The 22,171-nt window shown below is 39.5% G+C and overlaps 1 protein-coding gene across 4 annotated transcripts in view; it reads left to right on the top strand.

Annotated features, from left to right (window-relative positions):
- Positions 1–16,616, top strand: part of LOC124149276 (centrosomal protein of 104 kDa-like) — an 88,607-nt gene extending 71,991 nt beyond the window's left edge. For all 4 annotated transcript variants that reach the window (XM_046520742.2, XM_046520743.2, XM_046520741.2 and 1 more), the window contains 5 exons: positions 2,325–2,401; positions 5,011–5,119; positions 6,844–6,982; positions 8,157–8,297; positions 11,687–16,616. In XM_046520742.2, coding sequence (XP_046376698.2) covers positions 2,325–2,401; positions 5,011–5,119; positions 6,844–6,982; positions 8,157–8,297; positions 11,687–11,754 — 534 coding nt within the window. In that variant the 3' untranslated portion in view covers positions 11,755–16,616. The remainder of the gene's footprint in view (positions 1–2,324; positions 2,402–5,010; positions 5,120–6,843; positions 6,983–8,156; positions 8,298–11,686) is intronic.
- The last annotated feature ends 5,555 nt before the right edge of the window (positions 16,617–22,171 follow it).

Genomic DNA, 22,171 nt, shown 5'->3' with positions numbered 1-22,171 from the left:
TGGGGTGACCCAGTTGTCCGAGGTGCCGCAATTCTCTGTGCAGAGTTGTGTCCCTTGGGCACAAAGGGAACCAGTGATGATGGGTTCGAATTCCTGATTATGTTTCTAGGTTTGTCAGCACCTTACCCGTGCTCGTGGGTTTCACCAAAGTAGGGACCATCTGAGACCTGCATCACTTTGGGCTTTCCTCCCCCATTAAGCTGACATGCCACAATATAACTGGAATACTGTTAAAAGCGGCGTTAAACCCAGGTCACTCACTCACTACTACTTTCTCATGTTGTGTTACTTCTTTGAAGGGAGTGAATCTTTTTGCTTCAAAGGGGGGTATAAGGGATTTATTCTCCTGCTCAGAAATTTAATTCACTTGAACAAATCAGATCTCATCATTTTGATATGGAGGTATGATAACATAGCGTGAGTGTATACTTTGATGTACATCACAGTTTTTAGGTTTTATTACTATAATCATGTACAAATACACACTCAGTGTACGAGGGCCATTCAATATATAACAAGCCTAACCTATATGCTACTGCTCATCATGTGATCGGCTCACTTCTTCTTTTTCCACATTATCACCATTGAGGTCTATGCACTTTGTCCAGCGATGTGTGAGAGCTAAAAGCCCGTTGTGATAGAAACCATGGGGTTGTTCGTGTAACCACCCCTCCACTGCTGTCATGAGTTCATCATTGGACCGGAAATGACGTCCACGCAGTTCTTTCTTCAAGTTTGGGAAGAGAAAGTAGTAGCTTGGTGCCAGGTCTGGTGAGTAGGGTGGATGAGGCAATACTTTGAACCCGTTCCGCTTCACTGCGGCAACCGCAAGTCCACAGGTGTGCACTTTGGCATTATCATGTTGGAGCAGCACACCTTTTGTGATCTTTCCACGACGTTTGGCAAGAATAGCAGTCCGCAAACGGTCCAGGAGATCGGAGTAGTACTCTCCAGTAATAGTCTGGCCACGTGGCAAGTAGTCAATGAGCAAGACCCCTTTGGTATCCCAAAAGATGGTTGCCATGACTTTGCCAGTCGATGGTTGAGTCTTAAACTTTTTGGGAGGGGGTGAAGCAAAGCCAGTCCACTGCTTACTCTGTTCTTTGGTTTCTGGGTCATAGTGGTGTACCCAGGTTTCATCACCAGTAACAATTCTCTCCATAAAGTTGTCTGCATCCCGACTGCATTGCGTCAAAAGTGCCTGACACTTTGACGCACGTACAGCCTTCTGATCATCACTCAGACATTTCGGGACCCATCGGGCAGACAGCTTCCTCATACCCAGACGATCATGCAAAATGGTATGGACACTTCCCTCTGAAATGTCCAAGGCCTTGGCCATTTCTGACACCTTCATTCGCCTGTCTTTGACAACCAGTTGTCTCACAGCTTCACTGGTTTGGTCATTGGTCACCTCTCCAGGCCTGCCAGGGTGTGGCTCATCTTCCAGGTTCACCCGACCCCTCTTAAATTCTGCAACCCAGAATTTGACCTGTGCATACGAAGGTGCACTGTCACCATAAACATCTGACAATTCATCATTTATCTCCTTTCCTGGTTTCCCTTTAGTAGAGGTACCTAATAACAGCCCTGTATTCAACCTTTGACGAAAATTTGGCAGAATCTACCCTTGCCATCTTTATAGATCACGTGTGTGACTTCAAATACAATTTCCTCAGTGATACTTTGTCTATGCACGTGACATACAATGGTGCACAGTACGTGACAAGCATGCAACTGTTAAGATCTGATAAAAAGCTTAGGCTGGTTATATATTGAATGGCCCTCGTATATATTTAGCTTGTCTCTTATAGGAGAGACCATCTGAATGAATGTAAATGAGGTTCAGGTGTTTTTTATGTGCGTTCTAGCTGACTGGTGGATTACACTAACATTTCGTCCTATTCACATAGGACGAACCATTTCAACTGTAACTGAAAAGACATTACTGTCAAATATAAAGCGTATTTCAGTCATTAAAACTCTACCTTTTGAAATGCAGAAGGTATTCTGAACAGATTTCAATCAATTCCTGTCCCTTGCATGACACCGGCATTATTTGTGTTGACAAAGGAGAACGTATCCAAGTTCTTGAGAATTTTCACTCTTTGAAATGTAACGTGTTTATAACTACACACATAATAATACCATTCAAAAGATTACCCAAAGTGAATAAACATGACGCCTTGACTGTTTTTCTCGATCTGTTGATTCTTTGTTTCGAAAAAAACAACATTGTCATAGACCACACCGAAAGGTCGCTCCTAATTGTAAAAAAGAAGTTGTTGATCACGATGATCCTTTACTTACATGTTGTGTTGCAGTCAAAAGGAAAACCCAAGTCTAAGGTGCTAGCCAAGACGTCAGAGGAGGACAACATGTCTATTGCCAACATGGAAAAGTGAGTACATTCTAGGTTTTCACAGCAGGGATGGCCAACTCCCCATTATTTTGTAATTTAAAAAAAGGAAATATTTCCTTTCAGTGGAAAAGAGATCCTCGATTGTCCATTGTATTAGCTCCATTGTATTATGATATATTAAGGGCTTTATGCGACAAGATCATTTGTCAAATGTTACGGCACACTACACAACACCATGTCATTACTTTACAGACAGGACCCCATATGTATCCTTTCAGGACCCTTGAAATAATTAAGGGGTCCTGTGGATCGGGTGTTTTGTAAGTCAAGTAAAATCTGGATCTATTCTTGGACCCATTTGCCACCTTACCTTTGTTTTGAATGTGGTTCTAATGATATGAAACTAAAAAAAGTTGACCAATCAAATTACATAGTTCATGAAAGAAACCAACGGTGATATCACCAGAGCTTGAGTGTTGTGTGCTTGATGCTGCCTTAGTACTCCGAAAACAACCTTACCCGCTATAAATTTGTTTATGAGTCTTCTGATTTGATAACACTTTACAAATTTACACTTTGAAAGTTTTTTTAAAATCTTCTCAGGAACAGGATACAGAACTACTGACATGAACGCTGATGGTTCTGTCTTACATTTTGTTGAATATCAGTTTCAATATGCAATAGTAGACTTTTTATGAATTTTGGGTCCACAAAGACAAGTGTTGATGTCATATTAAACTAAAAAAAAGAAACTTGAAACACTATTTATCAACATTTTTATGTTTCAAACATACTTTCCATGAACCTGATGAAACGGGCATATAATATCTGTTGCTGGCGTACGGTTCTTGAAAGAGACATTCTTAAGAGCATTGTGGTTTATTTGTGCCTCTAGCCTAGTGGTACACTCACCGGGCTGCAGACACGATGGCTGCATTTTCAATCCATTTTCGATCTTTATCCATAATAAAGAAAACATTTGTCATTTGATTTTACATTTCATTACATCGTGTTCAAATGCAAAATAAATTTCAAGAGAGAAATATTCATGTGTTACAATATAAACAGAGGTTGTATTAATAAAATCCCGAGATATTTTATGAGTGAGTGAGTGAGTTTATGCTTTATATTATGTAAAATCCTGGGTATATTATTACATATTTTAGAGCAAATATTTGTGGGATATTATTTAAAATCCCAGGGATATGATAAGACCCCTGATAAGAGTTAACCTGACTGCAGAACAATAGGATGATGTCACTGGAGGTTCATGATGTACGATAAGGAGTCAAAAGTAGATTCAACATATTAAACTATGTCAGCTTCAATACTGTTTGTAACAGGCCAGAAACCTATGATTGTTGGTTCGAATCCCGGTTCGCCCCGATTATGTTTCGAGGTTTGTCAGCACCATACCCGTGCTCGTGGGTTTCACCGAAGTGGTAAACGTCTGAGACCTGCATCACTTCGGGCTTTCCTCCCACATTAAGCTGACACGCCGCGATGTAACTGGAATACTGTTAAAAGCGGAGTTAAACCCAACTCACTCACTCACTCACTCAATACTGTTAGGAGGTAGGTTCCAACAAAGGTTTGGGGATTTACCACTTCTGGGTAATTCCCTTTCAATTTTTAGTAACCCACGTCAATGCAGTAATTTATCCGACCTACTGGGACTCAATATGCATTTCTGTCATATGACACGTGACACTTCTGGCAGAAAACTACACTTAATATAATAAACATAGATATTCATTACTATTGTACAATCAACACTGACATTATGTAAAGTCTATTATGGAATAAGGTTTATGAGTTACTTTGAAGATAGCTGGTTAAAGCATGTCATCTTGAAAGTCTGGGCGTGACTGGAAGTATAATGAGTTTGTGGTTAAAGCATGTCATCTTGAAAGTCTGGGCGTGACTGGAAGTATGTGTTTGACATAAATGTAATTTACAGTGTCCTAATTAAACCATGACGGTTGTACCAGGTCATTAATGTATTATTGTCTTCAACTGAACTGAAGGAGTTACATTTTACTGGGGAGCACGGGTGGCCCAGTCATCTAAGGCGCCACAATTGGCTGTGCAGAGTTGCGTCCGTTGGGCACGCCAGAAACCGATGATTGTGGGTTCGAATCCCGGTTCGCCCCAATTATGTTTCTAGGTTTGTCAGCACCATACCCGAGCTAGTGGGTTTCACCGAAGTGGTAAACGTCTGAGACCTGCATCTCTTCGGGCTTTCCTTCCACATTAAGCTTGACACGCCACGATATAACTGGAATACTGTTAAAAGCAGCGTTAAACCCAACTCACTCACTCACTTCATTTTACTGTGAATGAAGACATTCTTGGCTCCATCCCTTGAATGGTTGCTCAGCAACAGTTGACCGATGATAAAGATGACAATGTTATGATATGAGACCTCTGGGTTAGAATTGGTCTTCAGCAAACCATGCTTGTCCTTAGAGGCGATCGAGTGGTCAGATTTGCTGACTTGGTTGTTGCTTGTCATCGTATCTCATGTATGTTGTTCGTGCTTATAATGTCAGTCACTGGAACGCAGTCGTACAGCTGGACTATTGCTGAGGGCAGTGTTAAACATCAAACAAGCAAACAATCAGGATATGAGTATTATTATTTTCTAGGGTGTGTATATTCTGTGGTGAGAGGAACGAAGGCTTCAATGACGAGGGCTTGGACCTTCATTACTGGAAGAACTGTCCCATGTTGAAGAGATGTGCCAACTGTAAACAGGTAAGTGGAAGTATACAATATAAAAGTAGACAAAATACCTCACAGGGCTGTTTGGGTTGCTGATGTTTGTTTCTAGGGTGGTGGCTAATTGGAGGTTATTATTATGGCAGTTTTCATGTCATACCCTGGCCCATATCAACCAAACCGTCATGTCAGCCTGAGGGCCAAACTTCCCCCAAATAACCCTTTTATCATTTATGTTCTAATTCACTATGTTCAAATGAACATAAAACATTTACTATGACAACATACTCCACTCATGGGTAATGCCTACCGCTGTTGACAGGCGAGCGGGTTTATTTACAGAATCATACATGTAAACACGCAACTGTAATGTCGGTCAAACACTGACACTCCGTATTTTCTATGGTATTCTTTCTATAACAAAAAGGTATGTTTTAATATTTTTGGCACATTAAATCGTTACGAAATAATAGTGCAATATCCTTGTTGTATTACGCTTGAACTATTAATTTGAAAAATTACTGCGAAATCTACTTTTTGAAAATATAAAGATAGCTTATCTGGAAGCTGGGTCTTCTTGTGTATCCAAATCCATGTCCAGATTCCTGAATCACCTCTCTAGGGGATCACTCACTGAAAGAAAGCAATACCCTTCTCCGTGCTAAACAGCACTTTATGAACTGCGTCAATTTTCCATAAGGTTTTACTTGCCATTCGGCAACACTGCATTAACAGGCAGTCCAACACAGACGAGCATTACACCAAAAATATGATTATGTTTATATGTATATATTTTATATATGACAAAGACAGCTCACCTGTTGGACACAAAGGCCTTGAGTGGTGTTTCATACACCTTGCCCTCTCCTCTGCACCTTTAGCATGTGACGCCACCACTTTCACATGCACAGCCTTCATCTTCAAATTTTTATTGTTACTGTATTTAGCCCATAGTGAATACATATACCATAACATCAAATTGGAAAATGTATCCATTCAGAAAAGATCTCTAAATTCTGTGGCTGTCCCTAAAAACATGTTTACCTTGTTTGGAAGACATTGTCACCTGAAAGCTAGCCGAGCAGAGGTTGCACCAAGGGATCATGTAACTTTAATTTCTTACCACCCAGGCTGATATCGACACTCCTCCAAAATGCATGACAAGCCATATCAGCCCGGCAGGGGACATGATACAGGTTTTGTTATTACCCCCTCTTTGATATGACCGTCTCCATGTTGGCTCTATCACTCATGCAAATTATCTTACATCTTACTGGATGCAGGTATAGTTGAAATTCTAATGAATGTGTTTCGCAGGGTGTTTGGAAAATACTGGTATGTTGCATTTTTCAAATCTTGCATAGTTTCATCTTCATGGCAAAGTTTAGATAAGTAACAAATCGTATTGAAATTATGAAATTCAGCTTCCTGTATATAATGTGTGTATCAAGCCTGACCATAGCAACATCAAACAAAATGGTGGACAACTGTGAGGGGGCAGTCTGATGTATGGGTCCATTTTTATTAGGTTCATCACAAATTACAGGCAATAGCAAAAGAGCCGCTCTTGCAAAACAGTGATCCCTAAAATTTATGGTTCGCAATCCAGGAACGAAGAGTAGATGTTGAGTGCAAGATCTCAGAGTTCTCGATGGTTGATACTCCTGATCCCAAAGATAGACGTACTCGTCCTTGTCTTGCTTTTAGAAAACAATCCTAGAATCTTGCAAACCTTGAGCAGAATGATCACGTGATTACAGGTTGTGGAGATCGCCAGTCTGACTGACCACCTGTTGAGTGAGTGCGAGTCCAAGGCGATGTTCTCCAAGTGTCCACGCTGCTCCGAAGCTATACTCAAGGAAGAATATGATCAACATGTCCAAGAGAAAGCTTGCAATCGTGAGTAAACATCCAACTGAACTAAAACCTAATGCTTAGATCCCATTATCCATTAATTGTTAGGAATAATTATTGATTCTCAGACCTTGAATCATGGTAGGGTACCTTCATAGTTAAAGTGTTGGATGGTCAAGCTGAAGACCTGGTTTGACGCCCCACATCAGTACAATGTGTCCAGTCCATGTATTGTCCATCATCTGCTTGTTCATTTATTTTCAACTTCTTTTCAACGGTTCTCACAGACTTGAAAGGTCTTCAATTTGTCAGCCAATCTTGAGTATTGAGTATTCTGCATTGAACAGCCCTTACACTTTTTAAAAAGCCTTGCAAAGGTCTTAACCTTGATAAGGGGTGGTCGGGTAGCCAATTGGTTAAAATGTTTGCTCGTCATGCCGAAGACCCAGGTTCGATCCCGACATGGGTACAATATGTGAAGCCCATTTGTGGTGTCCCCCACTGTGATAGTGCTGGAATATTGCTAAAAGTGGCGTAAAACCGTACTCACTCATTTAACCTTGATAGAATTCCAGCAAAATGCCTTGATAAGGCCTTACACTTTGACAAAATGCCCTGAAACAGCATTAAACTTTCTTTTAAGGGGCCTTACACATTGCTAAAATCTCTTGAAAAGGCTTTAACCTTGATATAATGATAGAGCAAAAGGCCTTACACTTTCATAAAATGCCCTGAAATAGACTTGCCTAATTTTTGGATGTACTGGTTACACCGCAATCTGGCTGACTTTGGAATTGTACCCACACTGTGTTAACTCAGAATCAGTCAGGAGCCTGTCAAGACTGTATAAAGCTGCAATATAGCTGCATAATGTTCACTTACTGACTAATTTTGTTCTTGTTGCAGCTGCTGTGTCACCAGTGACTCACATTCACTCAGTGACACACATTGTTGATGTTGCAGTCAACAGTGACTCACATTCACTCACTGACTCACATTGTTGATGTTACTGTCACCAGTCACTCACATTGTTGATGTTGCAGTCAACAGTGACTCACATTCACTCACTGACTCACATTGTTGATGTTGCAGTCAACACTGACTCACATTGTTGATGCAGTCAACCGTGACTCTTATTCACTCACTGACTCATATTGTTCCAGCTGCTAAGTCACCAGTGACTCACATTACTCACTGACTCACTTTGTTCATGTTCCAGCCGCTAAGGCAGCAATGAACCACTGTCCACTGTGCCACCAGGACATTTCCAACGGAGAAGATGGATGGAAAGAACATTTGATGGGGCAGAGCGGCTGTAAACAGAACCCCCGCAGACTGCTAGCTCTCAATAAACAACCAGGTAAGCTGGTCCCCTGTTCCGAGTAAATAGCATCCATACAGACTGCAAACTCTTACTACCAAGTAGGGGGTGGGCTGGTCCCCTGTAACGTGTAAACAGAACACCCGCGGACTGCTAGCTCTCAATAAACAACCAGGTAGGTGGTGGGCTGGTCCCCTGTACCGTGTAATAAGAAGTCCCGCAGACTGCTCGCTCTCAATAAACAACCAGGTAGGTGGTGGGCTGGTCCCCTGTACTTTACCGTGTAAACAGAAGCCCCACAGACTGCTAGCTCTCAATAAACAACCAGGTAGGTGGTGGGCTGGTCCCCTGTACTGTACCATGTAAACAGAAGCCCCACAGACTGCTAGCTCTCAATAAACAACCAGGTAGGTGGTGGGCTGGTCCCCTGTACCATGTAAACAGAACCTCCCCGACTGCTAGCTCTCAATAAACAACCAGGTAGGTGGTGGGCTGGTCCCCTGTACTGTACCGTGTAAACAGAAGCCCCACAGACTGCTAGCTCTCAATAAACAACCAGGTAGATGGTGGGCTGGTCCCCTGTACTTTACCGTGTAAACAGAAGCCCCACAGACTGCTAGCTCTCAATAAACACCCAGGTAGGTGGTGGGCTGGTCCCCTGTACTGTACCGTGTAAACAGAAGCCCCACAGACTGCTAGCTCTCAATAAACAACCAGGTAGGTGGTGGGCTGGTCCCCTGTACTGTACCGTGTAAACAGAAGCCCAACAGACTGCTAGCTCTTGATAAACAACCAGGTAGGTGGTGGGCTGGTCCCCTGTACCATGTAAACAGAACCTCCCAGACTGCTAGCTCTCAATAAACAACCAGGTAGGTGGTGGGCTGGTACCCTGTACCATGTAAACAGAAGCCCTACAGACTACTAGCTCCCTATACCAGGTAGATGGTGGGTGGCTTCCTTGTACCATGTAAACAGAAGCCCCACAGACTGCTAGCTCTCAATACCAGGGAGGTGGTGGGCTGCTTTCTTGTACCATGTAAACAGAAGCCTCTGTTTACAGAATGTGATTCACTTACAGTCTTAAATACATGAAAGTTGCATTGTACATCATTGGGAGATAACAATTAAAATGTTTCTTGTGTCAGGATGGCAAGAACGTATCGTAATTGTATAAGATTTGGGTTACTTGAATAAATACAGAATGTGATGACGTCAGATAGAGCAATGCAGTTCAGTGTACGCACTGAAAAAAAATAGGACGCAAAAAAAACAACCTTCACGCGTCCCCTTACACGTATTTTATTTTGAAAAAAGTTCACTTCACGCATAACTTATTGTTGTTTTGTTTCGTGTTTCTCTCGCTCCCAAAACCTATGTGATAATGTGTATACAATATTCGCTGGTTCCGGTGCAATCCAGATTTCGGCGGGAACGCGGGAAACTGAGAGGTATCCGATGACGTTTCTCTTCCATGTCGTGTCCGTAATGGCATCTCTGATTGGTTTACAAAACGGAAATAGAAACGTAAGCCAATCGCAGATCTTGTAAACAGTATTTTGTCAATGTCAAGGACTAAAGTCCAAATGGCATCCCCGAAACTTTGTCAAAAGAAAAATAGATTTCAAGAAAGTTTGCTTGAAGAGCCAATATACTCTTTCAACACCGTAGGGCGGTAGACCAGCCATGTCGTAGTCATGTCAAAATAAAGGGTAGATCTTTATAATTTTATGAACCTACCTGTCATATCATTCATTTATTAAATCAATCACATTTCACAATGTCTGAAATACGTATTCCATTTCAATTTATCATTTTTTATCAAAAGATTAAATGATTCACTATTTCCCGCGATGTTATTGAAAATAAAATTCTTGGACACACACTTCGACAACGGTCCACATCAAACATGTCAAAGAGCAAAACAAAGACGTTTCAAGCAAATCTTTAAATCTAGTATACAAAGTAATAAATAACATGAACCAAAATATATCTATAAGTTGTCGAAATTACAGCTAAGTTATTATTTCAATCTTTTCGTGCGATCGCGTATAATGTAAATCAAATGACATCTCGGCTTTCGTCGCCTCGATTTCTCTGCTCGGATACGATGTTTCCAATATGCCTGAAAAACCTTTGTCACAGCTCCTAACCTAGAACGATAAACCCACGAAGTTCCATGTTTTTAATATAGATCGTGAGTTTCCTGCTTGAAACGTTCAGAATAACAAAAAACTTTGATTACACACGTGCCATTGCTGTAATTTGATTTACAGCCTTAGGTCATGTACTCTAGTTTGACCAATCACCACCCTCATAGCAGATATAGGCAAGAAAGCATGGGACAAACTTACAGCGACGAAAAGACTTGGCGAGGTTAGTGTAGATGAAAAAATAAACTATCTAATACGAAGCTTCGAAAACGGACGTATTTCTTCATGTTACTGACAGCCGCAGGTATCGAGAAATTGGTGATGACAGATACTATTTACAATTATTTATAAAATACTTTTCCGATCAGGTAAACAATGAAAATAAAAAAGAAATAGGTAAGTGGATTTTATGTTTGTTTATATTTGACAAAAATCGTCAAATTTACCCTTCCTTGGTCCTCAATCTGGACGTTGGAATATGTTAGCTTACATTTGTATTTATTTACAACTTACTTAAGTTGTAAATGCTTTATTTAAATAATGTGATAAACATAAATATGTATAAACAGTAGGATTAGACCTTTCAAATGCTGTATAACATGTAGTTGCAAAGATGTTTTACTAGACTAACATTTAGTCTATGAAATCTTATATTACCCAATACCCTTCTCGACTCTAAAAATAAATATATATAATTTCCCCTTTGCTGATTTCCTAGCTAGAGCTGGCTTGACTTGCTTTTGTATACGTTTCTAGATTGGTGTTGTTTTCACAAAATATATATATTCCACAGTCATGGTGCAGGACTAATGTCTTACAAGCAGATATTTTCCTTGATAAATGTTGGCTCAATCTATCACACAAGAGTCTCTGGTAACTTGGTGTCACAGCAGATAAAGCTCCTGGTTGACTGGTGTTGAAAGAGTCAAGTGGCTAATCTATGAAGATTTCAAAGATGTTTTGTGTACACACATAAAAACTGAGACTTAAAGATTTTAACCACACACTTATTTATGCTCAGAATAGCCTAAAGTTCACCATTTCAGGTCCACATTTAACAAATTTTCTTTGGGGGGCATGCCCCCAAACACTGCAGTTCATATGTGTTTTGGCTTTTAACTCTTGACATATATTAATCTGCAATCTGACCATCAATCACTGGTCTGTCTGGTTCAGACTGGATAACATTGGGATATTTCCGTCTTATTACTGACTAACGTGACATTCAGTCTTTACGTAACTATTGATCGCTGGTCTAATCTCAGTCTTCTCTTTCAGCACAATCCAGATTACCTGCACCCAAGTCCAGAGTGCCAACCAAGACCAACAAGACTGGTCGCAGATGAGATGCTTGTGTCCTGTGCTGTGTACAGTTGCTAACTATAGTGATCTTAGTGATAAAGACAGACACTTAAATTACCTTCAAACAATGACTTTTAAAAAATTGACTTTAACAGTTTGTAGTATTGTGGGAGTCCGAAGATTTTGTTTGTCTTGAGCGGATATTACTGGTATTATTTGCTACTTGTTGTTGATATGTCAATGCTTTGAACACTTTGTGTTTCAAGAAAGCCTTTGATGCTTTCAAAGGCAATTTCGGGCAAGAGAGTGTAATGGGCCAGTCATTTGATAAGCAGTGATAAAAAAAATATTCTGTCTCGAACAATGTGAATAAAAACATGAACAAACATGAACAGACAACTTAAACATCATGAACAAACATGAACAAACAACTAAAACATGAAGAAACAGCATGAACAAACAACTAAAACATGAAGAAACAGCATGAACAAACATAAACAGACAACTAAAACATAAAGAAACAGCATGAACAGACAACTAAAACAGCATGAACAGACAACTACAGCATCATGAAGAAACAGCATGAACAAATAACTACAACATTAAGAAACAACATGAACAAACATGAACTGACAACTAAAACAGCATGAACAAATAACTAAAACATGAAGAAACAGCATGAACAAACATGAACTGACAACTAAAACAGCATTAACAGACAACTAAAACATGAAGAAACAGCATGAACAGACAACTAAAACATGAAGAAACAGCATGAACAGACAACTAAAACATGAAGAAACAACATGAACAAACATGAAGAAACAACATGCACAAACATGAAGAAACAACTACAGCATCATGAAGAAACAGCATGAACAAATAACTACAACATTAAGAAACAACATGAACAAACATGAACTGACAACTAAAACAGCATGAACAAATAACTAAAACATGAAGAAACAGCATGAACAAACATGAACAGACAACTAATACATCATGAAGAAACAACATGAACAAACATCATCAGTAAACATGGAATGACATGAGCAAAAAATATGAATAAACAATATAAACAAGCATCCCTGCCCCCTCGAAAACTATTAAATTGTTGGTCCAAAAAGCCATGCGTAGTTCTTCAGAGATTCTCATTTAACACCATCTTTGTGTAAAGGGATTACCTGAGTACTGACTGTTACGGATTTGTTATCAAGTCATTTTGTGTAATTTCTTCACATCAAAATCACTAAAGCCAAAATGTTCTGTAGAAGATTCTTTCATTATCTGAAATAATCATTGCCATTATCTATGGGTGAAATAGTTTGAGTCTAGATTTCAGATCAAGGCCTCAGAACAAATACTTGTGCGTCAGCCCCCCATGGGGCACAGGAGAACCACACATCCAGAGTAGTGTCCCTTTGTAGAAATTCCCGAATCCGATGAGAGTTAATTTTGAAATCCCAGATATGCTACAGACATAATCCTTGAACTATCAGCATCCCTCATCACCTGCACCATAACCTGCCAAATCAAACTGACACACTGTGATATTACTGAAATAGGAGTGAGTTTGGTTTAGTTATACCCCTGACCTAAAAGGGCTGGGGTATATAATTATACCAAGGAATTCCATCTGTCCTTCCGGCCTTCCAGGGACATTTTTGTGTGCGACTTATAACTTGAAAACTACTGCAGTTTCAAAACTTTTTAAACTTGGAAAAGACTTTCTATACCAATAGGAAAGGTGTAATGCGAAGTTTGTTTTCAATATTTGGATTTTCTGAAAAAATACCACTATTTTTAATTTTTTTTAATTCTGAGGACATTATTGTGTGCAACCTATAACTTAAAAACTACCATATACATTCTTATAAAACTTTAGGGAACAGTATGAACAGGTCTGTGACCCAAGAGGAATTTTCTTTCCATATTTTTGTACCGTCTTAATCCACATCTAAGAATATCTTCATGGGTCAAAGACTTTCTCATGTTCAAATATTACAAAACCCTTTGACACATTTTTGCCTTACATACTCATTTAATGTTGAAATAAACAAAGTCTTATTCAGAGCACATCTGATAACGTTCAACATGATTTCTTTAATCATGCCGATAATGTAGGCCAAACTGACCCCTATCCTACCTTGTCTTTAATGGTTAAAGTTGTTTTTATTTTGTTTACATACCATACATATGTACCATCTGATATCTTTTAGATCACTTTACTGGAAACACAAGTATTCTGAAGGGCTCAGTGAAACTTCATGTCTTGTGGTTAGTAACTGGTGGTTTGTATTGAGGTCAAACAGCTCGTTTGGAATCTCATCTTAGAATTTACTTTATAGATGAACTTGTAGTCTCTGAAGCTGCCAGTTTTGAAGAGTCAAATATGTTAAGATAACATACTGAACAAAAACTAAAATAAGTGAGAGATGAGGAATATTTGGGGGGATATTTTGGTGAAATTGTGTGCTCAGTCTTCACCACAAAAGATTGTGTTTTTTAGAAAATGTACAGTACATTTGGGATCAGCAAGCGTTTTCAAAATGATATCCTGAAAGTTTGGATGTCAAGTTTGAAAACAATATGAAAGTCAATCTACCCAATGTTAACATGCCAAATGTATTGTGTTCACTTTTGGGAAAAAAGAATCAAAACACGATCTCTGGGTGTATATGCACCTCCTTTCACACAGCTGTTGTATCTATGAACAAAGGGGCATTATAGGCAAGAAAATACGGACTCTCATGTAAACATTCTGGCTTAGGCGCTTATGAATATTTCTCATGGATTGGTCTAGCAGTTGGGCCATCTACTGAAGCCGGTTGGACTGTCATGTGCACTTTCTAGCTTATGAGGCTTATGAATATTTCACTTGGATTGGTCCAGCAGTTGGGGGCTTAATAAGGTGAATCCGGGTACCTAAAGAGTTGAAGAAGGCAAGACCATATTTTTGTATTTCAATTGGCAGCAAATGCCTTACAAATTCAGATTGCTGATAGCAATACAAAACAAAAACATGGTGAGACAACATATTTGTTTCTGATTATTGGAGTAGATATTTCATGTACATTATGTTTGAATTGTAATCTTCCAAAATAGTTCTGTGATAAGATTCTAAATACTTTAGAATGAGCTTGGTATGTAAGTAGTTTGCTAACCGGTTATTGTCAGATATACATACATACCTTCATTATTCATGATGTACATAGCTGATGTAAATAAAAGCTGTATATAGAAGCATCACTCCGATCCATTATAGGCCAAAGATCTTTGGTGGGTTCTCAGATCAGTGGAGTGCTGCCCTGATAAATGTTCACTGACCCTTGGGATTGTAAAGGATAACCAAGAGGTGAAGGATGCACCTGGAGAAATGTTAAGCTCTGTCCCTTCCTTTGTTTTCTACATTTCAAACTTCCGGGTGTCTTTTGGAAACGTCCACACATGACATTCATCATCTGTCGCTAAATGTCTAAAACACCACCGCCACCTGCTGATAAGTTGGTTCCAGGACACTCTATGTTTGTCCAGGTGGTCAAATAAACTGAATCATATCAGACGATGCAAGGAGGCAATTGAAGATGAAGTTGTTATGAGGGTGGTCAAATAACTTACATGGAATAGTACAATAAATGCTGTTTTATTCTGATTTGGTTTCTGTATTTGTGTGTGAGTATCTATTTGTAAACAAAACAAAAGTTTCATCCCAAACTTACTACAGGTTAGGATTTTGGGTCTTTTTCGTGTTTTTTTTAAATACTGATGCTTAACTATTTTCCAGGTGTATGGTAAAGGGGAAACAACAGTGAACCACAAGAATAACAAAACAGCATCTCTTGATATGATGGAATATGTGAATGTAAATGATGGAAACAAGTTATAACAGATTAGAGACCTGCCAGTGATGCAAGTCCTGTATATATAACCCCACCGTGTTGGTGAAAGGGAGCACCTTGTTGGTGTCTTGCCTTAAGGGCTCTAACTTATGACTATTGTATTTATTTTGCCATTCCTCTTCAGGATCTGACTTGTACCCTTCTTCAAGATTCTCCAATTCCTGGGTGATTCGAGGGTTAGCTCCTGCAATGTTTGGATGTGCTTAGTCTTGTTGTGATATGTTACTGATATATACCCTGTGTGGGATATCTTAAACAGCATTTGTGAGGCCTGGTTTCTGACTCAATATGAAAGATGTGTACTTGACTTTTTGTGTAGAGTTGCAGCCCTTGCAACTAAAAGGATCAGCAGGTTGTGAGATAGAAAGATTCTGATCCTGAAAATCCATTGATGGTAGTCATCATTGACTAGTGGCATTTGAGGGATATAATTCTGAACCAGTACTTGATGCTTCAATTTTGGTAGAAATTGGAACTAAATAAAACCTACAGAATATGTACATATAGTAAACAAGCTTGTCTTGTTCAATAGTGAAATACGGTTTAAACTAGTTTGGACTTGCCTTGAAAAAAACCCCAAATTTCTCTGGCTGCTTGATTTCCTGTCCACAAGCCTAACTCAATCACTCAGTCATCAGTCAGTGGCTGGGGGGAGTATTCCTGCCAACAATGCAAACCTAGGAATCTTGTCTGACCCGGGTTCAATTCCCGACATGGGTACAATGTGAGAAGCCGATTTCTGGTGTCCCCCGCTGTGATATTGCTGGAAAATTGCTAAAAGCGGCGTAAAACCATACTAACTCACTCACTCATATGACAAGACCCCTTTGATCGATGTTCATATATTTGCATCTTTTCCCCAAACGTTGACAGTCGTTTGTTTAAAAGCTGTAGTGCAATTTAGAATTACTGTCTGTACTTTGTTGATGGTAACATGTTCTGTTATGAGACATATAATCTATATTTTCAAGAAGATAGCATGGAAATAAACTGTTTAACAAGTAAAATGAATCAGTGTTGTCTTGGACACATATTTTTATAAATTGTGTATCTGAAAGAAGTGAGAGGATGTTTCCTACACTGTCTGCATACAATATGACTGCCTACAATATCTTATTCTTATAGTTTTCACCGAAATGGTAAACGTCTGAGACCTAAATCACTCAAATTAAGCTGACACGCCGTGATACAACTGGAATACTGTTAAAAGCGGCGTTAAACCCAACTCACTCATTCACTATTCTTATAGTAGAGGTAGATAGCATGAGCAAAGACACAGGTGCAGACACACAGCTTAACCACGTCATCCCCATTAAGTCATCTCATGCAGTTAGCGTGTGGTCAGACTCGGTGACTTGCTTGATGCATGTAAACCCCACGACCCAATACTCTACTGTTTACAGACCGCCATCACATAGCTGGAATATTGCTGAGTTTGGCGTAAAACAACCAACAAACACATATCATAGGATATGGAGTTCTTTTGGGAACTTGTTTCATTGCATGTAAACCCCACGACCCAATTCTCTACTGTTTTCAGACCGCCATCACATAGCTGGAATATTGCTGAGTGTGGCGTAAAACAACCAACACATGAAGGGGTCAGAATCAAAAGGGGCCTTGTGGCGAGTTGGTACGTTCTGGGGAAAAGGCCAAGAAGGTATATCATTGCAGTGCATCAAGCCACGGTGTTCAAAGTTTATGGACAAATAGAGGTGACATAACAAAGTGTAAAAATGATTATTTTAGTGGAGACAATAGTCTTAACTAAAACGTTACATTTAGTTTAGCTTTCCGTTGTCTTGAGAGAGTTCCATAAGCTTCGTTTTCAGAGGACAGATAGCAAATGCAGTAATTCTACAATACAACTATGAAGGTCCAGAAGCTCACCCAGGCATCATGTTGTCAATAGTTCAATACACCCACTTAACAAGAGAGTTACTATAAGCCTGCAATATTCCCTGCATAAATACCGATGACTGAACACAAAAAATCTAATGATTTGAACAACATATAATATCATCATAAGGGGAAACATTCATTCTAATTTTTGTGCTTGGTGAGTCTGGCACTTCTTATCCAGAGGAGAAAATGTTTTACTATCCAAATATGTATTTTGAGATAATAAATACTGACATGGTCATAATTATGTGAAAACTGAGTAAAACAATGCAAAAAGTCAAACGTCAATGCTAGAGAATGTTCAGTCTCGATTATCTGTCATTGGGCATAAGATTCCATTTGTACAAATTTGTAATGGACATAAATAGATTTTTCAATATGGCAGTTGTGTGGCTTCGGAGAAGATGAGAAGGTCAAAATATCAAATACACACACACACACACACACACACACATACCACTATTTCATTACATTTTGAACTAGAATGTCTGAGTGTTGGCAATATTTTTCAGCTTCAATATGGTTGAAGTTAAAAGGGCAAATCCAGGGTAAATCCAGGGCACATTTTAAACTATCACAAAAACGTATCTTGAACAAAACCAGGCGTCATCATTTGCAGGAACAAACGTGAAGTTTCAGCTTCATTGGTCCAGAGTTTTCCCAGAAGATGTCCACTCGCTGCAAATATATATTGTTCCCAATATGATAAAAAAGAAGAAGAGTATCATGAAATACATTTGTTAATACCACGTATTAGAACAAAGATAAAAGTGTTGACGACAAATATCCAATGCAAGAAAGTTTACGTTTGTAAACAATATAACACCAAACACACTCTAGAGTTTTTGTATGTGCCCTAAACAGAAGCGCCCGCACACGTGCCGTGCGTGGGGTGTCGATTAATCAACAGAGTACCCCTTGTGTTCGACAATGCTATGAACTGCCTCGTAACAACAAATGGACGCACGGGACACTGCACTTTGTATCAGACTACTACTGTTCCTACTGTAACTGACCCGTGAAAATACAGGTAGAACAGGTCTTCAGTAACCCATGTTTGCAAGAGGCGACTAACGGGAATCGGGTGGTAAGGCTCGCTGACTTGGTTTGATGCATGTCATCGTATCCCAATTGCATGGATCGATGCTCATGATGTCAATCACTGGATTGTCTGCTCCAGACTCGATAACTTACAGTCCACCGTCATATTGCTGGAATATTGCTGAGTGCGGCGTTAAACAGAAAACAAACAAAAATCCTACTATAACTTCTTCTGCTACTACTACCACGACACCTACCGCTATGGCTACTACTACAACAAGATAACTATCCGGCACTGATATAAACCAAAACCATGTTACTGCAATCTCACCACGTTCATCCATCGAGTGTAGGACCCCTTAGCTGTTATCTTCTCTACTGTGTAAACATTGTCTCCTACCTGTATATATACTTGTCAACCATACTCTGTTTATCACTTGCTTGATAACGGTGTTAGAACCTACACCGAGACGTCGCTCTTAATTGTAATAAAGAAGTTGTTCATCCATAAAATCCCATCCTTACTTAGTACGTAAGATTATTGTATTTTTGTATCTGAATATACCGTATTCGACGTAATAAGCGCACAGGGCCCAAAATTAGAAATAGGGGTCTTTTATTAGAATATAATTTTGGAAAGAGTTGAAAGATCTTCGGCGTGACGAGCGAACGCTTTAACCACTAGGCTACCCGACCGCCCCTTCAAAACAGTGGATTTATCCATTCAGCTTCTTAGGGATACTAAGACTTTTGTTTTAATTAATCTCCAGTTTGCTGTACAACAAATAGGAATGTGACAAATGAGGTTGTGAATGACAAGAGGGGCGACTTAAACTTTCCAACCGTCAGCTTTCCCTTAATGTCAAACAGCTCCATTCTTCGGTGTCGACTTTCCACAAATTTGGAGGTACAATTAAGCATGCTCTCACTACAAAGATTTCATAGAGCGTCATACGAAACTTGCTAAAAAAAATTCATGAAGGTTACAGTTTCTTGGTTTCTATGTGGAATACGTATCCAAATTTGACGCATCAGTGACAAAAGTTGTGTCCGATGAAAAGTCTTTATTTTGACTTGTATCATATGTTCCCGTGTCTTTTTTCTGATGAACAATTGACTTGGCTTTGGGTGTGTTTGTGACGGGTACCGGTAGTGAGTGAGTGAGTTGTGTTTGACGCCGCTTTTAACAGTATTCCAGTTATATCGCGGCGTGTCAGCTTAATGTGGGAGGAAAGCCCTAAGTGATGCAGGTCTCAAACGTTTACCACTTCGGTGAAACCCACGAGCACGGGTATGGTGCTGCCAAACCTAGAAACATAATCGGGGCCAACCGGAATTCGAATTTACAATCATCGGTTTCTGGCGTGCCCAACGGACGCAACTCTGCACAGCGAATCGTGGGGCCTCAGAAGAAGGTGCAGTGATAGAGTGCAATGATAAAACCAGCGGCCAAGAACGCTGCAGGTGCAATCAATATTTTTATGCCGAAGATTGTTAAGTTTAGTCGACAATTTCCTGTTTCAAACGTATCGCTTCCAGTCAAGGAATGTTGTTTCACACCAACCCTCGATAGCTCAGTTTCACATCCATGTTCTTGTCACGTGTTTGGGTGATGATTTTATTGATTTCCCTCATAGTGAAACTTGAGAAAATGAAGAAATATATTTCATAGTGTTTCGTTCATCTCTCTGTAAGCAAGGGTCTTTTTGTTTTTATTTAAGAATTGACTATCGCCGACTTCGTATGAGTTCATTGAAGTCTGAACCTTCATAGAGTGAGGGCCAAATTGTATGAAGGCACACACACACACACACACACACACACACACACACACAGAGAAAAGAGTATTTGGGACATTCAAGAATGTGTGTACTGTTTTCACACGGAGTTCCACAAGAGCAGGAAAGAGTATCATTAAGTTTACTTTCAAAAGATATGCATTTAGGGCAATGCAGGGTGTCTTCGGGTGTAAGTGCGGAGCTGTTATAGTTGTTTTATTCATTTGTTTCAAATTTGGCAATGCCCTTGTACTTCTGTGTTCAGTGAGTGAGTGAGTATGGTTTAATGCCGCTTTTAGCAGTATTCCAGCATTATCACGGCGGGGGACACCAGAAATGGGCTCCACACCATTGTCGGGAATCGAACCCGGGTCTTCGGCGTGATGAGCGAACGCTTTAACCACTGGACTACCTGACCACCCCTCTGTATTCAGGGGGTAACTCATTCCATAGTTTGCTTGAAAAAGGTATACATGAATATATATAGAAGCCACTGCATTGGGTGTCTGTTGATATTGTTCTTATTTCGTAACTCATATCTGCTAAGAGTTGGCAGTTTGGGTGGTAATGCGTCATGTAAATACGGTGGCCATGACCTATTAACAATATTGCAAATTGAACAAAGCTTTTTAGATTTTTTTCTGTTAAATAGCGATCCCCATTCTTTTTCTCAAAATATAAACTCGATCTTGAAGAACATCTAGGAAGACCTGCTACAATATGAGCTGCTTCTTTTGTTGAATAATTTCAAGTGTTTCCGGGTTTTCTGGACAACAGTTACCCCATACCTCTGAAGCATATTCTCATATACGTGTCTTTTGTGATTGACGAAATCTCTCATTTTACCAGGTCGTAATGCTTTTTTCGATAACGGTCTCTAGAGCGACGATCTCTTCTGAAGTCATTATCGAACCATTGTGTTTTTTTCCGTAGGGCGAATATAAGTAGTTGTATACTTTGAGGGTGTACACTCACAAGTGTAATCTTTTATCTGAAAGTGGAATTTATACCCTGCATTCATTAAATAATTCGTTTCTATTGTAATGAATAATGTGCAAATTCATTTTCTAGCCTGTTTGTACAGCCATACTCGTCTTTGATGTGACTTTATGGTGTTAAGATAAACATGTACAAAAACGAAAACTCTTCTGTGGTACGATACATCGGAACTAAAGCCAGTACCCTGGATAAGGAACAATTACAACCACAACTAACTGAATTCGGTTATCATACTTAGTAAATTCTTTCGTGTTATAACATAACGAAAATCGTGAATATTCTCATTGAAAAGCAATGTGTGAAGCCCATTATATTGCTGGAATATTGCTAAAAGCGGCGTTAAACCATACTCACTCACTCACTCATTGAAAAGATCTTCATTCATGTCACCAACGAGAACAATGTCACAAGAAACATCACGCGCAGTTTCTATCACGTGCTCTAGAACAGTCCAATATGTAATAGGGGTGTTTCGTGCGCGGTAGTTGACACAAAGTAGAAAACATTTCTGTGGTGTGTAAACTTGAAACCACAACGATTCAAATAAAATACTTCCAAGTCTGTTCTATGCTTGACAACAAAGTGAATTAAAGAAATATACAATTATGCCACCCCAAAACATTGTCTGTTCCTCCTGTGCGGGTCGTGGAAGAGGTCAAGGAGAAGATCGGCTGACTGAACGCGAGCGTCCAGGTGGGATTCAGTCAAGCATAACACATCGAAATCGCAAATATCACCGTAGATTTGTGTCAATTTGTGCCGGATACTTCTGATATTCAAGTGGAATATGCTTACATAATTAATATAGTTACATTCTTTTGGACTGGGATTTGGAGGAATAC

Source organism: Haliotis rufescens, unplaced genomic scaffold, assembly GCF_023055435.1.
Source record: "Haliotis rufescens isolate VD_foot unplaced genomic scaffold, xgHalRufe1.0.p SCAF_13, whole genome shotgun sequence".
NCBI classification, from domain to species: domain Eukaryota; kingdom Metazoa; phylum Mollusca; class Gastropoda; order Lepetellida; family Haliotidae; genus Haliotis; species Haliotis rufescens.
Note: the sequence above shows the minus strand (reverse complement) of the source record. Positions and strands in the feature narration are given on the sequence as shown.